This window comes from Canis lupus, chromosome 23 (genome assembly GCF_011100685.1).
Source record: "Canis lupus familiaris isolate Mischka breed German Shepherd chromosome 23, alternate assembly UU_Cfam_GSD_1.0, whole genome shotgun sequence".
NCBI lineage: Eukaryota > Metazoa > Chordata > Mammalia > Carnivora > Canidae > Canis > Canis lupus.
Genome location: NC_049244.1, coordinates 49,582,028 through 49,601,315, shown reverse-complemented (window position 1 = coordinate 49,601,315; position 19,288 = coordinate 49,582,028). Strand labels below are relative to the sequence as shown.

General features: G+C 37.6%; 1 protein-coding gene across 1 annotated transcript in view; it reads right to left on the bottom strand.

Moving 5' to 3' along the window:
- Window positions 1–19,288, bottom strand: part of MME (membrane metalloendopeptidase) — a 90,916-nt gene that overhangs the window by 10,830 nt on the left and 60,798 nt on the right. The window contains 4 exon segments of the mRNA NM_001289066.1: window positions 1,072–1,137; window positions 1,949–2,082; window positions 3,555–3,674; window positions 9,213–9,271. Coding sequence (NP_001275995.1) covers window positions 1,072–1,137; window positions 1,949–2,082; window positions 3,555–3,674; window positions 9,213–9,271 — 379 coding nt within the window.

Below are 19,288 nucleotides of genomic sequence, written 5' to 3'. Positions count from 1 at the left end.
AGCCCGATGAGGGGCTCCATCCTAGGACCCTGGGATTATGACCTGAGCTAAAGGTAGATGCATAATCGACTGAGCCACCCAGGTGCCCCTAATACATGCATTTCTATGGTGGACAAATAATCCTACATTCTCATCCATTGCATACAACATTCCATTCATCTTTGTCTTAAAGAAGCCTGGTTCTATCCTGGGACACTTTGTCCCCTGTACCTTCTCAAGTAGATGCTGCTCATTGTCCCACATGTGAGCTACCTCAGGGTTGGGAGAAACACTCAAAATACTCTCATTCCTTCTTGTTGCTTCCAAGACCAGTACTCCTCTACTCTTGTGAAAAATCCCTACTTTTTCTTGTGTACATGGCATCAACTAGACCATCCTTTAATACCTGCTCTAATCATCAGATAATGACATATTTTATGGAGGATTCACACTGTATCTCTAGCTCTGAGAATAGTACCAAAAACACAGTAAAGTCCCCACCAAGTATTTGTTGAATGCAAGAACGAATGGAAGGCTAAATGAGATTCTAAGGGATGTTCCATCAATATGCTCCTCTGGGCATAATAGTCTAGATGACTATAAGGCCATGTGCTAGAGCTGTATCACTTCAGTCCCTCACTGAATCATTGTAACTGTTATGCTGATTATGGTTCCCAAATATTGCTTCACCTGCTGTGAAACAGCAGGGTCCTGAGGGTCTTGTTTACTACACCAATCAATGACTGAAATAATGCTTTCGACGAGACATCTTTTCTAAAACATTTACTTCAGAGCTTATTTCTTAAAAAAAAGTTGCTTCCTCTGTGGAACTTGCATGTCTCCTCATTTCTGCTGATATGGTTTCCTCTTCTCAGCTTCTCAGAAGCCTAGATTGTTCAGCTCAACCATAACCATGTTGCCCTTTCTAGTTAACATACCTACAATTCCCTTTACCCCCATGTATTTTCTACTTTCTATTTATTGTTCATTGCCTACGTTATATGTGCCTTTTGCAAAAGGCTTTAAATGAATAATTAAATATGAAAAATAAACGTTCCAACCACTAAAATGGGAAAAAATATTATTACTCACTCTGTATGCTTGGCCAATACCTCCATTATCAGCGATATTTTCTCCCAGTGTATTAATCCCATTGAGCTGTTAAAAAACAAAAGATGCGTAAAGGTCCTTACTTACATTTGGATTGTTAAGAAGGATCAACAATGCACTTAAGAGTGGATATATCTATTCTTCAGAAAATTAAAAATAGAAATATTATATGATCCAGTAATTTCACTACTGAATATGAAAACACTAACTTGAAAAGATATATTTATTTACTGCTGCATTACAACAGCCAAGACATGGAAGCAACTTAAGTGTCTATGGCGAGACGAATGGATAAAGAAGAAGGGAAATGTGCACACATACGCACAATGGAATATTACTCAGCCATAAAAAGGATGGAATCGTGCCATTCGAGGCAAAATGGATGGACCTAGAGGGTATTATGCAAGTGAAATAAGTCAGACTGAGCAAGACAAACACTGTACAGCTCCACACATAAATGGAATGAAGAAAATGAATAAACAGAAAGCAGAATCAGAACTATAAATTACAAAGAACAAACTGATGGCTGCCAGAGGGGAAGGATCCAGGGGGATAGAGAACCTGGGTGAAGAAGAGAGGGAGATATGGGCTTCCAGTCATGGAATGCATAAGTCACGGTAATAAAAGCGGAGCATAAGGAACACGGTCAATGACATTGTAATAGTGACGTAATGGGATAGATGGCAGCTGTATTTGCAGTGAACACAGCACAATGTATATACTTGTCAGATCACTAGGTTGTATACCTGGAACTAGCATAACATTATGTGTCATCTATACTCAAATAAAATAGAGCAGCAGCAGCCATAGCGACAACAACAACAAAGAGTAAATATATCTAAAACGTTCTAGCACATACATGCTGTCCACCTGCTAGGTCCCAGGAGAAGTTTCCATACTGGTACACCATGCATTGGGATTGGTCTTTAAAATTATTTGCCGACTGTTGAGTCCACCAGTCAACGAGGTCTCCATCCTTGTTAAAATTTCTGCCTGAAATATAACGATTTAAGTAAAAGGGGAACTCATTACATCAAGAATTACACTACGGTATCTTTAATTCAAAAGGCAAGGACTGAACTATGAGTGTGTGAGAGAACACTCGACTGGACAGGTAATGGGAGGATCCGCCCCCCCTTTCTCATCCTGCATTGACAAAACCTGGACTGTGAGGGTCTGCTGTGCTGATGCACCTTAATCTGGATCCCGGCATCATACCCACGTGCTTCCCGGTAGCTCAGCCAAGGCCACCTGCTCAACCACTCCTGAAACCATGCCTTGTTTCTCTTGGATGGTTTTCATATGGACCAAGTCTATTTAATTTGGTATTTTGAGATTGAAAAACACTATTTTTATTCTGAATTCATTTCATATCTCACCCCCCTCATGAGGTACTGTAGACTCATAGTTTCTCTCTACTTCGAGCACAAAGAATTACCATTCCTCCTGGAGCTTTCCTGCTCACCCTAAATACCTTGATCTTTCCTTTTTTTGAGCTACAGTGGTATTTGTTATATGCTATGTTTTAACACTTCAGTTTATCATCCTTTTAAATAGTTGCTTATGATGTGGTGAATGAGAAAAGGACTACAAAGACAAACTCCTTGAACTCACACCCCGATTCCACTAATTCCTAGCTTTGTAACTTCGAGTAAGTCATGTGCCTCTACTTTTTTCCATTAAAAAAATTGGAAGTGATCTTAGTACCTACCTACTTGTGAAAATTATTATATACTTGAATTGAGTTCATAGACACGTAGTAAGTCCTTTTCAAGATTGCATCTTTCCTGTCAACTTTTCTTTATATGGCTCTAAAGTTTAGTCTAGTGAAGGCTTAATTATTTTCTATTATTTTCTTCCTATCTTCTCTCCACTTGCAAACCAATTTTTGTCATCGCTTCAGCTATCACTTCTCTATGTATCTCGTATCTTTACTTCTATGCCTCTCAAACTTCACTGCAACTCTAAATCTCTTTTTGCCATTTGAGGCAGTGTACAAGCATTTAAGTGCCCACTATTTGCAAGGCCCTGAACTAAGTAAAGGGTGCAAAAAAAAAAAAAAATTCTGTCCATAAGCAGTTTAAAAGTCTTATAGGTACCTTAATTTTTGATCTTACATCTGATTTTTAGACATGGACCCTGTGCTCTAGAAGTCTAGATAGATAAGACATAAGCAACCATGAAATAAGACCACACATTATCACTGGTGCTAACAAACATCACAGTGTTTTCTCAGTGTGAATATTTGTGTCATTCTGTCAGAGTGCAAAGCACACATTGCTGAACCCCACCGCTAGAAATTTCTGGTCTTCCTGAGCAACAATTTAAAACGAACACTAAGAGTCGGATTATTAGCCAACGATCCCCTGATGACTAAATGTGTTCATGCAATAATCAAGTATAATAACTCCATTCAGGTCTACTAGGATGTGTCTCAGCCGAAGGAAGTGTCCACTGCACTTTACCATTGTCATCGAAGCCATGGGTGATTTCGTGTCCTATGACCATGCCGATACCCCCGTAGTTCAAGGAGTTAGACTGCTGGGCACTGAAGAAGGGGGGCTGCAGAATGCCAGCTGGGAAGACTACAAAGAAAGAAGATGGTTAAAGATGAAGTATGGCATTCTTCAGTGATGGCAGGCCTGGGCTGGGCTTTCTGCCTGCTAAGCTATTTTCCAGTATGTCAGTTTCACTTAATTGTACGCAAAAATCATCTGGGTGATGAAACAAATGCGGGTCTTTTATGATTGATGACAACAGGAGTTCATCCCAAAGCGGCACCATGATCTATGATTTATAATCACAATTCACTTTACAAACTCGGCTAAGATTATTTTTTGCTGTAAGGAGTTTAGAAGGAGGAGAAATCATCATCTTCATTCGGAAGGACTTTTCCCCACTGCAAATACTTGGGAGAAATGGTTATTTAATAACACAAGTATTCCTTTAAAAAAATAACACAAGTGTTCCTTTTAATGTCATCTCTAACATTTTATCCATCTACAATAGTTCGTTAAACAAACAGAACTACTCGATCAAAGGCATCTCTCAATCACATTGCCGTATGTTATTTTCAACAAGGCATCTATGTCTATTTATTTCCTTGTTTTTGATTGTTGTCCTTTTTCTTTTCTTATCACCCTTATCTGCTCCAGTGCCTCAAATATCAGACGTTTTGGAGCAGGGATTTGTGTGTCCATACATACATTTGTTTGTTTATTTGTTGAGTCCATTTTTTTTTTTAATTATCTCAAGCACCTAAAACTAGAATGGTGCCTGGAACAGAATAGTGCTTAGGAAATATGTTGAATAGGTGAATAATCAATTATGAATGAGTGAGCAAATGAATTTACTATGGTGTCCCAGAGACTTTACTAAATAAATACAATTATTTTTAGGACTACCTTGACATCTGGATTAACTTGCTAGCTTTCTACACTTGAATGTCACACAGACTTTAAAGTTCATGTGTCAGACATCAAAGTCATCATTTTCCCTTCTAAGCCATCACTCTCTTGACTTTATTTCTCCTAATGGCATTTGAAGGGTCTCAATCACCTGACATGAACATTTCATTTATCTTAGATAGCTTTTTAAAAATTTTTTAAATATTCATTTATTTGTTTGCTTTTTACAAAGTCTTACACAGGTCTACTTAGGAAAAGACCAGGTCATGTACCTTCCTTCCAGGAGCATCTCTTCCGATTATCTCCTATGGTCTTACTGCCATCATACCACTTCATATTACCATTCCTTGTCTTAAGAGTTACTTAATTTCCTACATGATCTTTCTACTTCCTGTCTCGCCCAACTATAACCCATCCTAAACCTAATCCATCCTCCAGCCTGAATTAAAGTACAACTCTGGTCATTATCACTCCCCTGCTCAAAAGCTTTCCAAAGGGTGGTTTTGATGCTTTCTAACTAAATACAGCATCTCCTTCCCAGCCTTTGACTCCATGGTCCTCTCCTCCTCTCATAATGCTCATAACTTAACAATTTCATCTTTCATGTTTTAAAATTCTAGTACCTACTGAATTATGTTCTGTAATTTAAAAAATCTTTAGTATCAACACCTATTGCAATGTAAAACCCTTAAGGAATTGCTAAGTGGGATTCCAGGAATACAAGAGAAGGGCCTTGACCTTACGAAATCTAAGATCTAGTTTACAGAGTAGCAAATGTTGTTTTTGTTTTTTGTTTTTTTAGGTGGGGCGAATGTGGCAGATCCTTGCATGGATTTCAAAGATAAATATTAGATGTTTACGGAGGAGACTTTAAAAAGATGCCGGACAACTTAAGTGCCCTCCAGAGCTTTAAAAAAATCTGGAAAGTTGCCATAGCATCCAAAATGACAAAATAATTAGAACATAAATACTTCTGTCCTTGGAGAATTTTGATGAAAGTTACACCTCACATGTAGCTGCCTGAGTTATCAACAGTGCCAAGAAATTATTTTTAGCTTAAGGTATTAAAATTATGTGCAGTACTTTATTAACTTAAAGTGAATACTATCTCCCACACTATGTACTTTGATTAAAATCCACCCTTTATATAAAATGCTCTTATGAAACGTGCTATCAAGACTAAACATTAACTGTAAAGATCCTACCACTTTAATTATACCCTGATATGTCATTCTTCAGGCAAGTGATAAGATTTTTATGGCTCATATTAAATACTAGTCTTCAAATTCAGCTTTGCAATTTATGATTTCTCCTTTTACACTGTCAGCCAAATCTCAATGATGAGGATTTTCCCATTAGCTTATTGCGGTTACTAGTAGACTTCACAACTGTCAATAACAACCAACTACTTAGTTGTACTTTTTTTACATTCATGATTGTCAACAAGTCAGTTAATTAAATAAGTCATTGATCCATGAAACAAAAAAAAAAAATGTGTTTCTCCCTACTCCCATGCCCTCCCTTCCCTGGTTTAGTTTTTTAAGGCTGCATGCAAGCAATTCAATTTCAGAAACTTTGATATAAAGTTCGATGACAGGTAAAATCAATTTGGGGTGGAAAAAGTTCAATATTATTATTTTTTACATTAAATGGAATATCAATAGGTTTGGAAACATTTACTCTTGATTTTTAAGTCTGAAAATAAGATTCCTAAGAACACGGAGGGTAACGTTAGAAAATTTAATTATTTCAAGGTAGCTATACACCACTCAGGCTGAATATATTAAATAATCCTTGGAAACTTTCTGGAACTCAATAGAGCAAATGTATGGGGAAAAGGAGACAGTGAATTAAATACTTTTGGATGCCTTCCTCTCCAGGAAGTTGATTTTTTTTTTTTAATTGACATAAAGTGGCAGGGGTCCATAAAACTTAGAATAGTCTGCCTATATGAGTTAATAACAAAAGGTTGCTGCAATTGAATTAAAAAAAAGAAATTATTAATATGAATAACTCCCTATATGATAATAAAACAACTCTTTTGCCATAACATAGAAAGGCCAATCCCAGGAAAAATTGTACATAATCTAATTTAAGATATTTGTGTGAGGAAGGGAGGATCATTTATGAGACACATGTTATTCTATACCAATTCTAATTCTGTAATGCATGGTACGAAAATCAAAAGTTGTATATCTATGTATGTATACAGACAGGCACACGTGCAAGCACACATACACACAAACACACCCACACACTCACTTCTATCAAGAAGAAGGATGGAGGTCTGGATCTCCAACTATTTTTAGTTAAGACTATCTCCACTTTGAAGATTTAAATGAATTGTCAAAGAGAAAATGTACACATGTCAGAGATTTCTCCTCTTGCATGACACTTTCCCTTCCTCTGAACTGCTGTTATTAGCAGACAAGCATATGAAAAGACATGAACAATTTTTCAGATTTTGAATTTCTATCTGATGAATTTACCTTGGGAGTCTTTAAAAGGCCTTTCTTATTAAAAATGCTTACTGTAGCCAATTTTTGATTATTTGGAAGATAACTATTTTGTGAAAAGTTAGGCCCTTTTTTACCTTCTTTTTCCTTTTGCTGTGTGCTTCTTTGGTTTGAGGATATTAAGTTCAAATTGAGAACATTCTTTGGTCTTCTCTGATCAGGGAATCTCCAAGGTGAATCAATTTAGAGCCCACTTAAGGGTTATGGAGAAATTCAGAGCCAAACAAGGTACTGTCTTGACCTAAACTCTGTGGATCTGCTCTAGAGAGGGGCTGAAGGGATGAACATGCCAAAGTGGTCCTACAGAGGGTCCATATGGGTCTTCTTGTTGGAATGAATCAGCACCAGATCTGATAGGATCCAGGGTCCTTCCTGAGCTGGTTTAAAATGAAGCTATATCCCTTAGAGTCTACCCGAATACAGAACAAAGGCCAGGCTGTCTCTATTTGCCTTGGAATTCCATTAAAAGGTCATTATCCTATTTAAGTTCACATCTAGAATGAGTTAGATCTTACACGGACAGAACTACTAAATATCAAAAACAGGTCTTCAAAGTTGGGGTTCCTGGGTTGGGGTGGTTGATTAAGTATTAGACTCATGATTTTGGCTCAGGTCATGATCTCAGGGTCATGAGACTGAGCCCCACCATGCTGAGTGTGGAGCCTGCTTAAGATTCTCTCTGTCCCTACCCCTACCCCACACCTACATGATCATGTGTGCAGGCTCTTTCTTAAACAACAACAAACCCAAAAAACAAAGTGAAGGCTCTCCAGAGAAAGGCACTTCTAAGGGTCTGAATGGTTTCTAGGAATGCATTGCATTCTGAGTTGATCATTAAACAGACTCTGGTCTGAGCTTAGGTAATCATTGCACTAGTTAGGAAATGTATTAGCTTAGACTTTGAGCAAATTGATTTTAACAGGTACACATGCCTTACTTATTGTTTACATGTTATGTAAAGAAACTTTTCTGATTACTTTATATAATGTATTTTCATGTCACATACCAAAATCAATTCCAGATGGATTAAAGATTTACTCCAAAAATAAAGACCATAAAAATACTAGAAGAAAATGCAGATAATTTCTTACTTCGGCTCTTCCTGTATTTAAAAGCAATTGGGGAAACCTATAATCAGATTTTAAAATAAGGGTTATAATTTCTTTTAAAGTTTGTTTTTTAGCTAATGATAAAAATCTTGCAGTATTTTTCATCATTTTTAATCTAATTACTAACAGAATTCAAGGAAAATGAGGTTTAGGGCGGACTTTGAGAGGTTTACTTTAGAATAATGCTGAAATCATCTTCCCTTTTGATCCTTGACTACACTTAGAAATGAAGGGCTGGACTAGGTGCACCTGGAGAAGCTGATTGTACTGTTTGTTTAGTATGTCTCTGGTAGTACTGAATCTGTTGGGTGCCTTTCTACACATTTAAGATCCTTGGGGGGGGGAAATCGGTCTACTTATGTAATACTTAAGAAAGAATTTAAAGATCTCAAGGTCTTCTCAGGAGGAGAATCAATATATTTTTGTTATATTAGGCCATTTAGTTATTCATTATATCCTTCACTCATATATTTATTTCTACACATATTCCTAAAATATTACTAATAGTGAACATATTAATTTTTTTCTCTTTTGATTAAAAGTAGTTAAGTAAATGCAATTCCACATGGTTCAACCAAATATAACTGACTTTTCAACTTTCTAGACCATTGGAGTTGTCTAGAAAAATAGGTGATACAGATCAGGACCATCCCCACTAGAGTCAGCATACAGAATTGCCTGGAGAACTGGATATCTGCAAAGCTGGTTCTTGGAACCTTAAACCTCTTTAAGTTGCTGATGCTTAGAGAGTCTTAAAGTCAATATAACTTTATGAAGCTGTAAGAGATGTTTAAAAAGTATTTAGAAATAAAATAAAAGCACTTAGACATAAATAAGATAAACCACTTAGCCACGAATGAGAACATTGCAAAAGAAAGAAAACCACTTAGTGTAATTTGTACTAACTTAAAATTTGCTATTATAGTGAAAAGAGGTACATGGATGCATTTACTTTCAAGGAGTATATTCAATAAATCAATAACTCAGCCTCAGCTGTGCTTTTATGGGAACACTATAAATTGGTCATGCAATTCACTGTAAGCTGGTAACAACAGAGAAATATTCAAGAATTATTTAGGAATAGGCCTTACCTATCTGATTTCTGCCTGAAGAATAAAATGCATTGACTACAGCTGCTCCGCTTATCCACCTATGGAAAACATAAGAACTCGTTACAAATTATACTCTTATTATTTGATTCAATCTGCTCACCACAATAAAAACAGTATTACTATTCCAGGGTGAATATTAACTTTCTGTTTGAAATATGATAAACAAATTAAAATTAGCTCACTATGTGAGACATCTCACTTGAAAGTATTTCTACTTCTTGAAGAATCAGAATATATCCAGGTCTGCAATCCGTTACTTCGCTTGTACAAAACCCATTCAGATGTATCTTTCTGGAATTGCAATGGATTAATATTATATTGAAATATGTTTACCTTTGTGTTCCTAATACTACTAACTATACCAACAATTTTGGAGCAGGTGACAATACTGAAGTACAAGTTGTCAAAGCTTTAGATTCATGTATATTTAAATTTTAAAAAAATTTCCTAGTTTATTTTAACACTGAGATACCCTTTGTCAGGTAGTTTCAGGTAATCTGCCTCTGATTACTGTCATCTAAAACTATTTAAATGCAGCAGCATTCCAGCTTAAGTGATCAAAGGTATGCTTTCTTATGACCACTACAAAATGAAATCCAGGTGGTTCTTTAAGTAGATTTGTCTGTCTGTCTGTGGCATACCATGACTTAGTCTCTGTATAGAATTTGGAGATTCCATAAATACAATTCCTGACTTCAGAAGACTAATTTAGTTAAAGATGAAAAAGCATAAATACTATAAGCATAAATACTATAAGATGAGAAAATGGGGAAAAAATGGCTCCCAGGCAATAGTTTGAGGGTAGTAGTAAGCTAAAGAATAGGTGCCAACATTCCCATATCTTTCTGCTCAGATGTTATGATGACAGCATAACAATAATCATTGTTGGAATATTAGTCAGCTTTAAAAAAGAATGAGGTCATGATAGAGAGGAATTATGCTAAGTGAAAGATGCCAGGCAAAGAAAGACAAATATGAAATATGATTTCACTTTTATGTGAAATCTAAAAAACGAAACAAATGAACAAATGAAAAGCAAAAACATACTCATAAATACAAAGAATGAACTAATGATTGCTAGAGAGGAGGGGTGCAATGGGCGAAGCAGAGTGGGAGTTACAGACCAGTTATGGAATGAATAAGTCACAAGGGTGAAAAGTACAGCATAGGGAAGATAGTCAATGGTATTATAATAGGATTGTATGGTGACAGATGGCGGCTGTGCTTGTGGTGAGCACAGCATAATGTAGAGAGTTGTGGAATCACTCTGTTGTCCACCTGAAGCTGAATTAACACTGTATGTCAACTATACTTCAATAAGATAAAAAAAAAAATCATGGTTAAGCACTTTTTTTGCAACAAGAGTAATATCCCCCCAATCTTAATAGACCATTACATAAACCTTTATACAGTCATTGATAAATGGACAATGCTTGACTTCAGATAACCTTTCAAACATCAGCACACATGCATACACTTGAGAGCATCCTATATTATTAGCTAATGGCCTCACTGTAGTTATACCACTTTCAGGGCAACAATTAGTGGGCAATTATTATCCTACTCATGGAAGGAGTTTACTGTAATTAGTACAATGAGGTTAAATCAGAACTGTTTCCAGACCCTGCTTTGCAAGGTAAGCAGTACAAAGTCAGCTGCCCAAATCAGCATTTTAGCTACAATTTCAGTAACTATTGTGGGATGTCAGATGGGAGTCCTATTTTGATCTCTTAAAAGGAACTGAGAGAGGACCATATATAAAAACTGTCTGATAAATTCTAATTAAGTATGGGTTTTATCTCCAATAACATGACTAAGACATTCATATAAAAAATTGGGGAATTAAAAAAAAATCTAGAAAACATCTCCGTAACTTTTTCTTTAGAAAGAAATTCAGTTTGAAGACATGAGGGAGATTTAGTTTGGTGTCATTGTCATTTTAAGCAGAGAAAAGCATTTTAAAACAAGATGGTGTGACTGATATATCAGTTTGTCCTAAGTTCATCACCGCCCGAGTCATCAGTATTTTAATTTCTTGCAGGTTGAGGATTAGAAGCACAATAGTTGTATTTATTTTAACTCCGCTCCACTTGATTCCCACATGATTTGTGACAACTCACAAAAAGAACACACAAACCCAGGGGTATTAAGACTAAAATCAAGAGATCGGGAACTATATAAAACAAGTAGATTTTGTCTGCATGGCCAAAAAGTATTACAAAAGGAAATACTTACATAAGTAAAAATCATGATCAGGAAAAATGATTTATCAGGACCATGTTTACATATATTCACATAGCTATTACGACTTAGGGTTTAAATATGGTTCTAAGGTGTCTGGCAGGAGGGGTAAAGTGGAAAATGTGCTCACACTCCCCCTGAGGAGAAACACCATTCCTTACAGTGACTCTTTAGGAAAGCGTTCCTGTTGTGTCATCAACATTTTGACAGCAAATATGGCAGGAGATTTCATGTATAAATAGCTTAATATGATTAATTTTCATTGTCATAAAATTGATTTGCTTCCAGGTCTCTGTTGTTTTAAGGTTCACTTTCTCAGTTATGAACTGATTTAGTGACAGCATACGCTGCATGGACTTTTACAGGTAATCACAAATAATATATAAATTGTTTGGTTCTGAACTCAGGCACATGCCACAAACGAAAGACAAAATGTGCCTGCCCATCCAAAACGTTTTCTTAAAACAAGTATAGTACAGAGGGGAGGAGTTAGATACACGACACTAATGTTTCAGGTGGCAACAAAACTTGAAAGCAGGGCATAGATGAAGTTGATAAACCCTTCTCATGTTTATTCCTTTTGTAAAAATAAATGTCATACCTTTGTTCAGTGCTTTTCTGCTCTTCTGTTATATTACTTTGAGGTGCTTCAGATTGCTTTTGATTCATGTTTATAACTCCAGGAGGGAGTGTTTTACATATTAAAATGTCCACAGTGAATTACACTTTCAAGAAAAATAGATAGCTATTTATGACCACAGAACTCTCAAATAATACTGGAATTATGGTGGTTAGTTTCACAGAGCACTAGTACACTGTAGTGTTTGCCGTTTCTTCCTTGAGAACTTTCACGATGCATCATTAGACCCCCCTGGGGTGATTACTCAGATTCAAAAGCACAGGGCATACTGTTCCTGGGAATGACAGGAACTTGAAGTACTATGATTGAATCATTTTTTTTTTTAAAGATGTATTTATTTGAGAGAGAGTATGTGTGCACCTGGGGGAGGGCGGGGCAGAGAGAGAAGGAGATAGAGAATCCTTAAGCAGACTCCCCGCTGAGTCGGGGAGCCCGATGCAGGGCTCGATCCAGGGTTTGATTGCAGGACCCTGAGATCCCGACCTGAGCCAAAACCAAGAGTTGGCCACTTAACTGAGTGATCCATTCAGGCACTCTTGGATCATTACATCTTAAATAAAATGATGATAACAGCTCCAGGTTCAATGGTCAGTTATGAACTATCTCACTATGTTAACGTAAAGTTAGGGCAAAGAAAATATTTTTCAAGTCAAATGGTGACGTAACGAAACCTATGTATTGTTTTGATTTGGATGCAGCCTCAAAGTTTCAGGAAAAGCTTCCATTTATGGAACACAGTAAATTTGATGCTGAAGAGCAACACAGAAAAGAGAAAAAGCACAACAGAAGAGAAAAAACCAAATGGTGGTGATTCTTGCCCTAAAATAATGGATAGTGCAGGTTACCTGAAAATACCTTTCAAGTCCAGCTGGAGGCCAGACACTAGCAGCCACCTGGAGCAGGTGTCGGCCCTGAGAGATGAAGTAGTATCCTGCTCTTTGATTTTTCTTCCAGCCTCCAATGGTCTCTGTGTGTAAGAGTTCGTGTGTGTGTGTGTGTGTGTGTGTGAGTGTGTGTGTGTGGTATTCAGTGAAGAGTAGGAAAGCAAGAAAGAGGATTTTTTTTTTTTTTTTTTAATTTTGGAGTCATCATTTTCTCAAGTAAACTTATTCTTGTTTGGGGTCATTCAACAGAACAAAAGAAGGGCCACTCTAAGCAGCGCGGCCCTCGAAGCTGAACTAGCAGGGTGGATGGGAAAGATGACTGAGACGCCCTTGAGAGGGGCACCAGGTGTTTCTCCTCTATCTCTTATTACCCTGAAGAACCCAGGCGGTGAGGCAATGAATGCACAAAGACATCATTTTTATAGCAGGGAAGAAAGGCAGAAGTCAACAGCCTGATCCTGCTGCCTTTTGGGATGTAATAAATCCACTGGATTGCAAAAGCACCTGGAGTGAAACTCCTCTTTCACCCACTCATGTGTAACTTTCAAACTTAAAACAACAAAATTGTTAACACCTCCTTCCCTGAAAGTGTTCAGTTTCCCGGCATCTTGTGGTCCCAGAGCAACTCCTTTAAAGCCAGTAGTACAAAACAGTGATTTTCTCTACCTTCCTCAAGTACTCAAGGAAAGGAGAATTCTCATTTTGCAACTGCAGTAACCACCAGAACCCTTTACATTTATTAACATTCTCTCACCAAGACTTCTGAGTTTCCTATATGCCTTCATTCCTCTTTCAAACCAGTCATATAAGAGAGATGACATCTCCAGTTTGCGGGTGTAGAAACGAGGCAGACTTTTCTGACCTTTTCCTGATAGTCTTAAAAACTAAGCGACACAACTCAGAAAGGAAAATGTGAATGAAGGAGAAAGAGGGGCCTCTCCTCTTCCATTCCAATCCCCCACCCCTGAGCTGTTGATCTGTACGGTATATAAAATTTCAGTTATTACGACGAATACCATTTCCTTGCCAAACTCTAAAAATGCAAGCGCTCATTTTTATTTACTTATCTTCAACACACAAAACTCACTTTTACTCATATATACTAGCAATGAACAATCCAAGAATGAATTAAGAAAACAACGCCATCTACAATCCTACCAGAAGAAGAAAACATTTAGGCATCAATTTAACGGAAGAAGCACAGGATGTGTATGCTGGAAACAACAAAATGCGATTGAAAGGAATTAAGTAAGACTTAAAAACATGGAAAGATATACCACTTTCATGGATCAGAAAACTTAATTTTTTGAGATATAATTCACATATAACATTAGATTAGTTTCAGGTATGTAATACAATGCTTCGATATTTGTATACACTGCAAAATGACCATCACAATAAATCGAATTGCCATCTGTCAGCATACAAAGTTATGAAAAAAATTGTTTTTCATCTATTTTTGATGACTTTTATTCTCTCAGCAACTTTCATACATGCACAACACATGACTGACTATAATCAGCATGCTGTGCATTACATCCCCATGACTATTTTAAAACTAGATGTTTGTACCTCTTGATCCCCTTTACCTCTATCACATATTTAATTGGATTGTATATATATATATATATACACATATATATGAACAATTTATATATATAAACAATTATATACACATGTGTATATATATATACACACATACACATATATATACATGTGTATATAAGTGTTTATATATCTCAAATATATTCTCCCATTTAGTAGGGGACTTTTTTTTGTGTTTATGGTTTCCTTTGCTCCTTCCTTGGCAGAAGGCTTTTAGTTTGATGTAGTCCCACTTGTTTATTTTTGCTTTTGTTGTCTTTGCTTTTGGAGTCAGATCCAAGGAAATCATTCCCAAGACCAATGTCAAGGAGCTTACTCTCTAAGTTTTCTTCTAGGGATTTTATGTTTTCAGGTCTTATATTCATGTCTTTCATCTATTTTGAGGCAATTTTTGTGTATGGTGTATTTCTCTAGTTTCATTACTTTGCATGTGGTCATTGAGTTTTCCCAACACAATTTATTGAAGAGATTGTCCTTTTGTAGTATGTTCTTGCCTCTTCGGTCATAAATTAACTACCGTATTATATGTGTGGAGTTATTTCTGGGCTCCCTGTGTGTACCATTGATCTATATATCTGTTCTTAAGCTAATACTATACATTTTTTTTATTACTATTGCTTTGTAATACAGTTTGATATTAGGGAGCACGATGCCTCCAGCTTTTATCTTCTCTCTCAAGATTGTTTTGGCTATGTGGGATCTCTTGTGTTTTCCACACAAATTTTAGGATTGTTCGTTCTGTTTCTGTGAAAAATACCTTTGGAATTTTGATAGGGATTGCACTGAACTGGTGGATTGCCTTGGTAATATGGACATCTTAGCACTATTAATTCTTCCAATCCAGGAGCATAGAATATCTTTCCATTTATTTTTGTCTTCCTCAATTTCTGTCATCCATGTCTTTTCAGTGTGCAGGTCTTTCACTTTTATTTTTCTCCTGAGGTTGTTTGAACATCTTAACAACAATTACTTTTAACTAGAGATAAATTACTAATCTCCATTTCACTAAGATTTTTTTCCCTGAGGTTTTAACTTGTTCTTTCACTTAGAACATATTCCTCTGATTTCTCTTTTTGTTTGTTTCTATGAAAAGAGTGGACTTGTGGAAGAGAGGAGTCTTCTCTTTCAAATTTGTCCTAGGTCTCTGTTGTCTCTCAACCTTTGTAATTGTCAAAGCAACATGATTTATTCTTTGTAGGTCCCAGTTGTTGAGGGTGCGCCAAGACTCGTCAGTACTTCAAAAGGAGGAATCTCATTTAGTACCCAGGTTCAGGTTGATTGGAAGACCCTCAGGCAGCAAATTCTAAAGTGTGTAAGTAAATGTAATTTTGAGGGACTACAATTGTAAACCCTACTGGCCTCTAAACCAAGCGATCGGCAGGTGTCTCTGGGTTATAGCTATGAAAACTGGGACTTCAGAAGAGTGTATAAGCTTCTTTTTGGTAAGTACTGGAGAGATGTAGTAAGGCTGTGGGAGAGCACAAGGATAGTGTCCCCCAGCCTGCATTCTCTGAAAGCACCTCCAGAGCTTCTAGATTTGTGGTAAACCTGAAGTCTGCCCCTCAGACTGAAGCTTTAGGACAAGCAAATGGGTCTTTCTCACAGAAATACTGGAGGTGATTTTCAATCTGCTGCGTAGTGCCCTGAGGGTGGCTGCCTGCCAATACCCATCTTTCAAATTGTTACAGCCTATGGAATCCAGGAACACAAGCCCCTTGACCACCAGAGCCAGGAAATTAAGCAAAACCCCACATGTATACTGCATGTGCTCATTGATTTCAGCAAGGCACCAGAATAGCACAGCTGAGGCACTTTTGCGTACGTTCTCAAGGTAGAGAGAGCGCAAAATTGGCACCCACCCACCCCTCCATCCCTGCAGAGTCCCAACAGGCTCATGCCCTCTGACAGATGCATTAAGATCAGCAAATGAATTTCCTTCACATATAGTCCAGGCCCTTTTCAAACTGTTCCTTTTGTGCTGGTCCCTGGAGTGAACTGAGTCTGCAAACAAGCCCGTTAAGAGAATTATCCTGGTTCCCTCCGGCCCTTTGGGTCTCTTAGATTTAAATCATATTAGTTTTCACAGCCAACATCTCTCCATTACAGGTCCTACAGGTTGGGGCGCCTAATGTGGGGAACAAACTCCTCACTCCTCAGGAAGAAGCTCTGGATTTATGAAATCTCTACTGATGGTGGGTCACTGTACCAGGAATAGGGTTTTTGGCAACACCACCTATCTGTCTCTCCCACCCATCTCCATTTGGCCATTTTACTGTTTGTCATGAGGAAACTGCCCAGCTGTTTTTCAGGTCTTTATCAAAGGGAATTGTTCCCTACGTAGCTGTAGATTCAATGTGTCCATGGAAAGAGGTGGGTTCAAGATCTTCCGGGGCCACCACTGGCCCTTTGAAAGTGCTCCATCTAAAATTGCTTCACGCTCAGGTTTCCCCCTTACCCTAACACAATTGAGGATGCTGACTTTGCCACTACATGAAGTCATTCTAGAAGAGCCATCATGACCAGACTATAACAACAGCTGCTATTTGATGAGCACCTGAGTTCTAAGACAGGCACATTATACAAAAATACAACCCCACAAGGCAAAAATAGATGCTATTTTCCTCAGTTTATAAAGGAACCACTGAAGCTCAGAGATATGCAGGTTGTCTAAGTTTATACAGTAAATGGCAGAGCAGGAATCTTAACCCAGGGCCGCCCACTCTGTCTAACTCCCACTTTCCACCATCCACCCATCCCTTCTGATTGCAAAGCACAAGCTCTTTCCACTGTTCCACTAAGTGCAAAATTTTTACCCAAAGGTAAAAAAAAGCACAGTAGGACCAAAGAGCCCCTTTAAACTATTCATTGTGGTTGCATAAGAGTTGTTAACAAACGGAAGTACTGAGTGGCTCATCCGATTACCTGAGAGATAAGAGAGCCAGGACTCCTATTCTGACGTGAAATTGGGAAAATCCACTTCTCTTTCAACCAAAAGCAATAGAAATCACTAACCTGTGTGATATATCAAATTCAGAGAAATTCCCAAACTGGGAATATATAGGTGGGTGGATCGTTTCTGTCAGAATTTTCTTTTGGTGACTTTTTTCCTGATTTAGAATAATCTTGGGATCTTTCAGGAAAAAACAGAAACTTCTTCCATCCCATAGAACCCTTAGCAATGACATAACTTGACAGGATTGTCTGTCTAGCTCATTAGACAGTAGCTCCAGGAAAGCAGTGATGTTCTTTTTTTTTTTTTAATTGTAGTAAGAGCACTTATCAGAAGATCTATCTTTTTAACACATTTTACCACACTGAAGTATACATTATTGTAAACTATGGGTATGATGCTGTACAGAAGATCTCTAAAGGTTATCGATCTTGCTTAACTTAAACTCTACACCTGCTGATTAATAATTGCTTAAGAACCCCTCGCCTCCAGTCCCTGCTAATCATAATTCCATTCTTTGATTTTATGAATTTGACTATTTCAGATACTTCATATAAAGTAGAATCATGCAGCGTTTTTCTCTTTCTGGCTTATTTCACTTAGCATTTCACTTAGCATAACCTCTTCACATTCATTCATCCAGGTTGGTGTATATTGCAAGATGTCCTCCTCTTTAAACGTTAAATGGTATTTCATTGCTTGTGTACATCACCTTTTCTTTATTCATCCATCTGTCAGTGGAAACAGGTTGTTTCCACATCTTAGCTGTTGAGAATGGTGCTGCAATGAACATGGGAGTGCAAATATCTTTTAGGGATCCTGATTTCAATTCTTTTGGATATTGGCTATTGGATTTATATTCTAAATATAAATGTATATTTAGAAGTGGGCTTGCTGGATCACATGGTAGTTCTATTTCGAATTTTTTGAGGAACCTCCATACTGTTTTCCGTAGCAGCTGCACCATTTTGTATTCCTTCCAATGGTGTGCGGGGTCTCCAATTTCTCTACATCCTTTACCAATACTCGCTGTCTTGTCTTGTTTGTTTGATAATAACCATCCTGACAGCACTGATGTGTTAGCTTATTGTGGTTTTGATCTGCATTTCCCTGATGATTAGTGATGCTGAGCATCATTTCATGTGTCTGTTGGCCATTTGTATGTCTTCTTTGGAGAAATGTCTATTCAAACCCTTAGCTCATTTTTTTTTTAAAGATCTTATTTATTATTCATGAGAGACACACACGGGGGTGGGGGGGGGCGGGGAGAAGAGACAGGCAGAGGGAGAAGCAGGCTCCATGCAGGGAGCCCAACGTGGGACTTGATCCCGGGTCACTGGGCTCACGCCCTGGGCTGAAGGCGGCGCTCAACCGCTGAGCCACTGGGGCTGCCCCCTTAGCTCATTTTTAAATTGGCTTATTACTTTTGTTGTTGTTGCTATTGAGTTTTAGAAATTCCTTATATATTTTGACGATTAACCCCTTATCAGAAATATGATTTAGCAATATTTTCTCCCACTTCATAGGTTGCTTTTTCATTCTGTTGATTATTTCCTTTGTCCTTTGCTGTGCAGGAACTTTTTAGTTTGATATAGTGTCACTTGTTTATTTCCTGCTTTGTTCTCAATTGTATCTCTAGGATTTAGAACAGTGTTGGGGGATCCCTGGGTGGCGCAGCAGTTTAGCGCCTGCCTTTGGCCCAGGGCGTGATCCTGGAGACCCGGGATCGAATCCC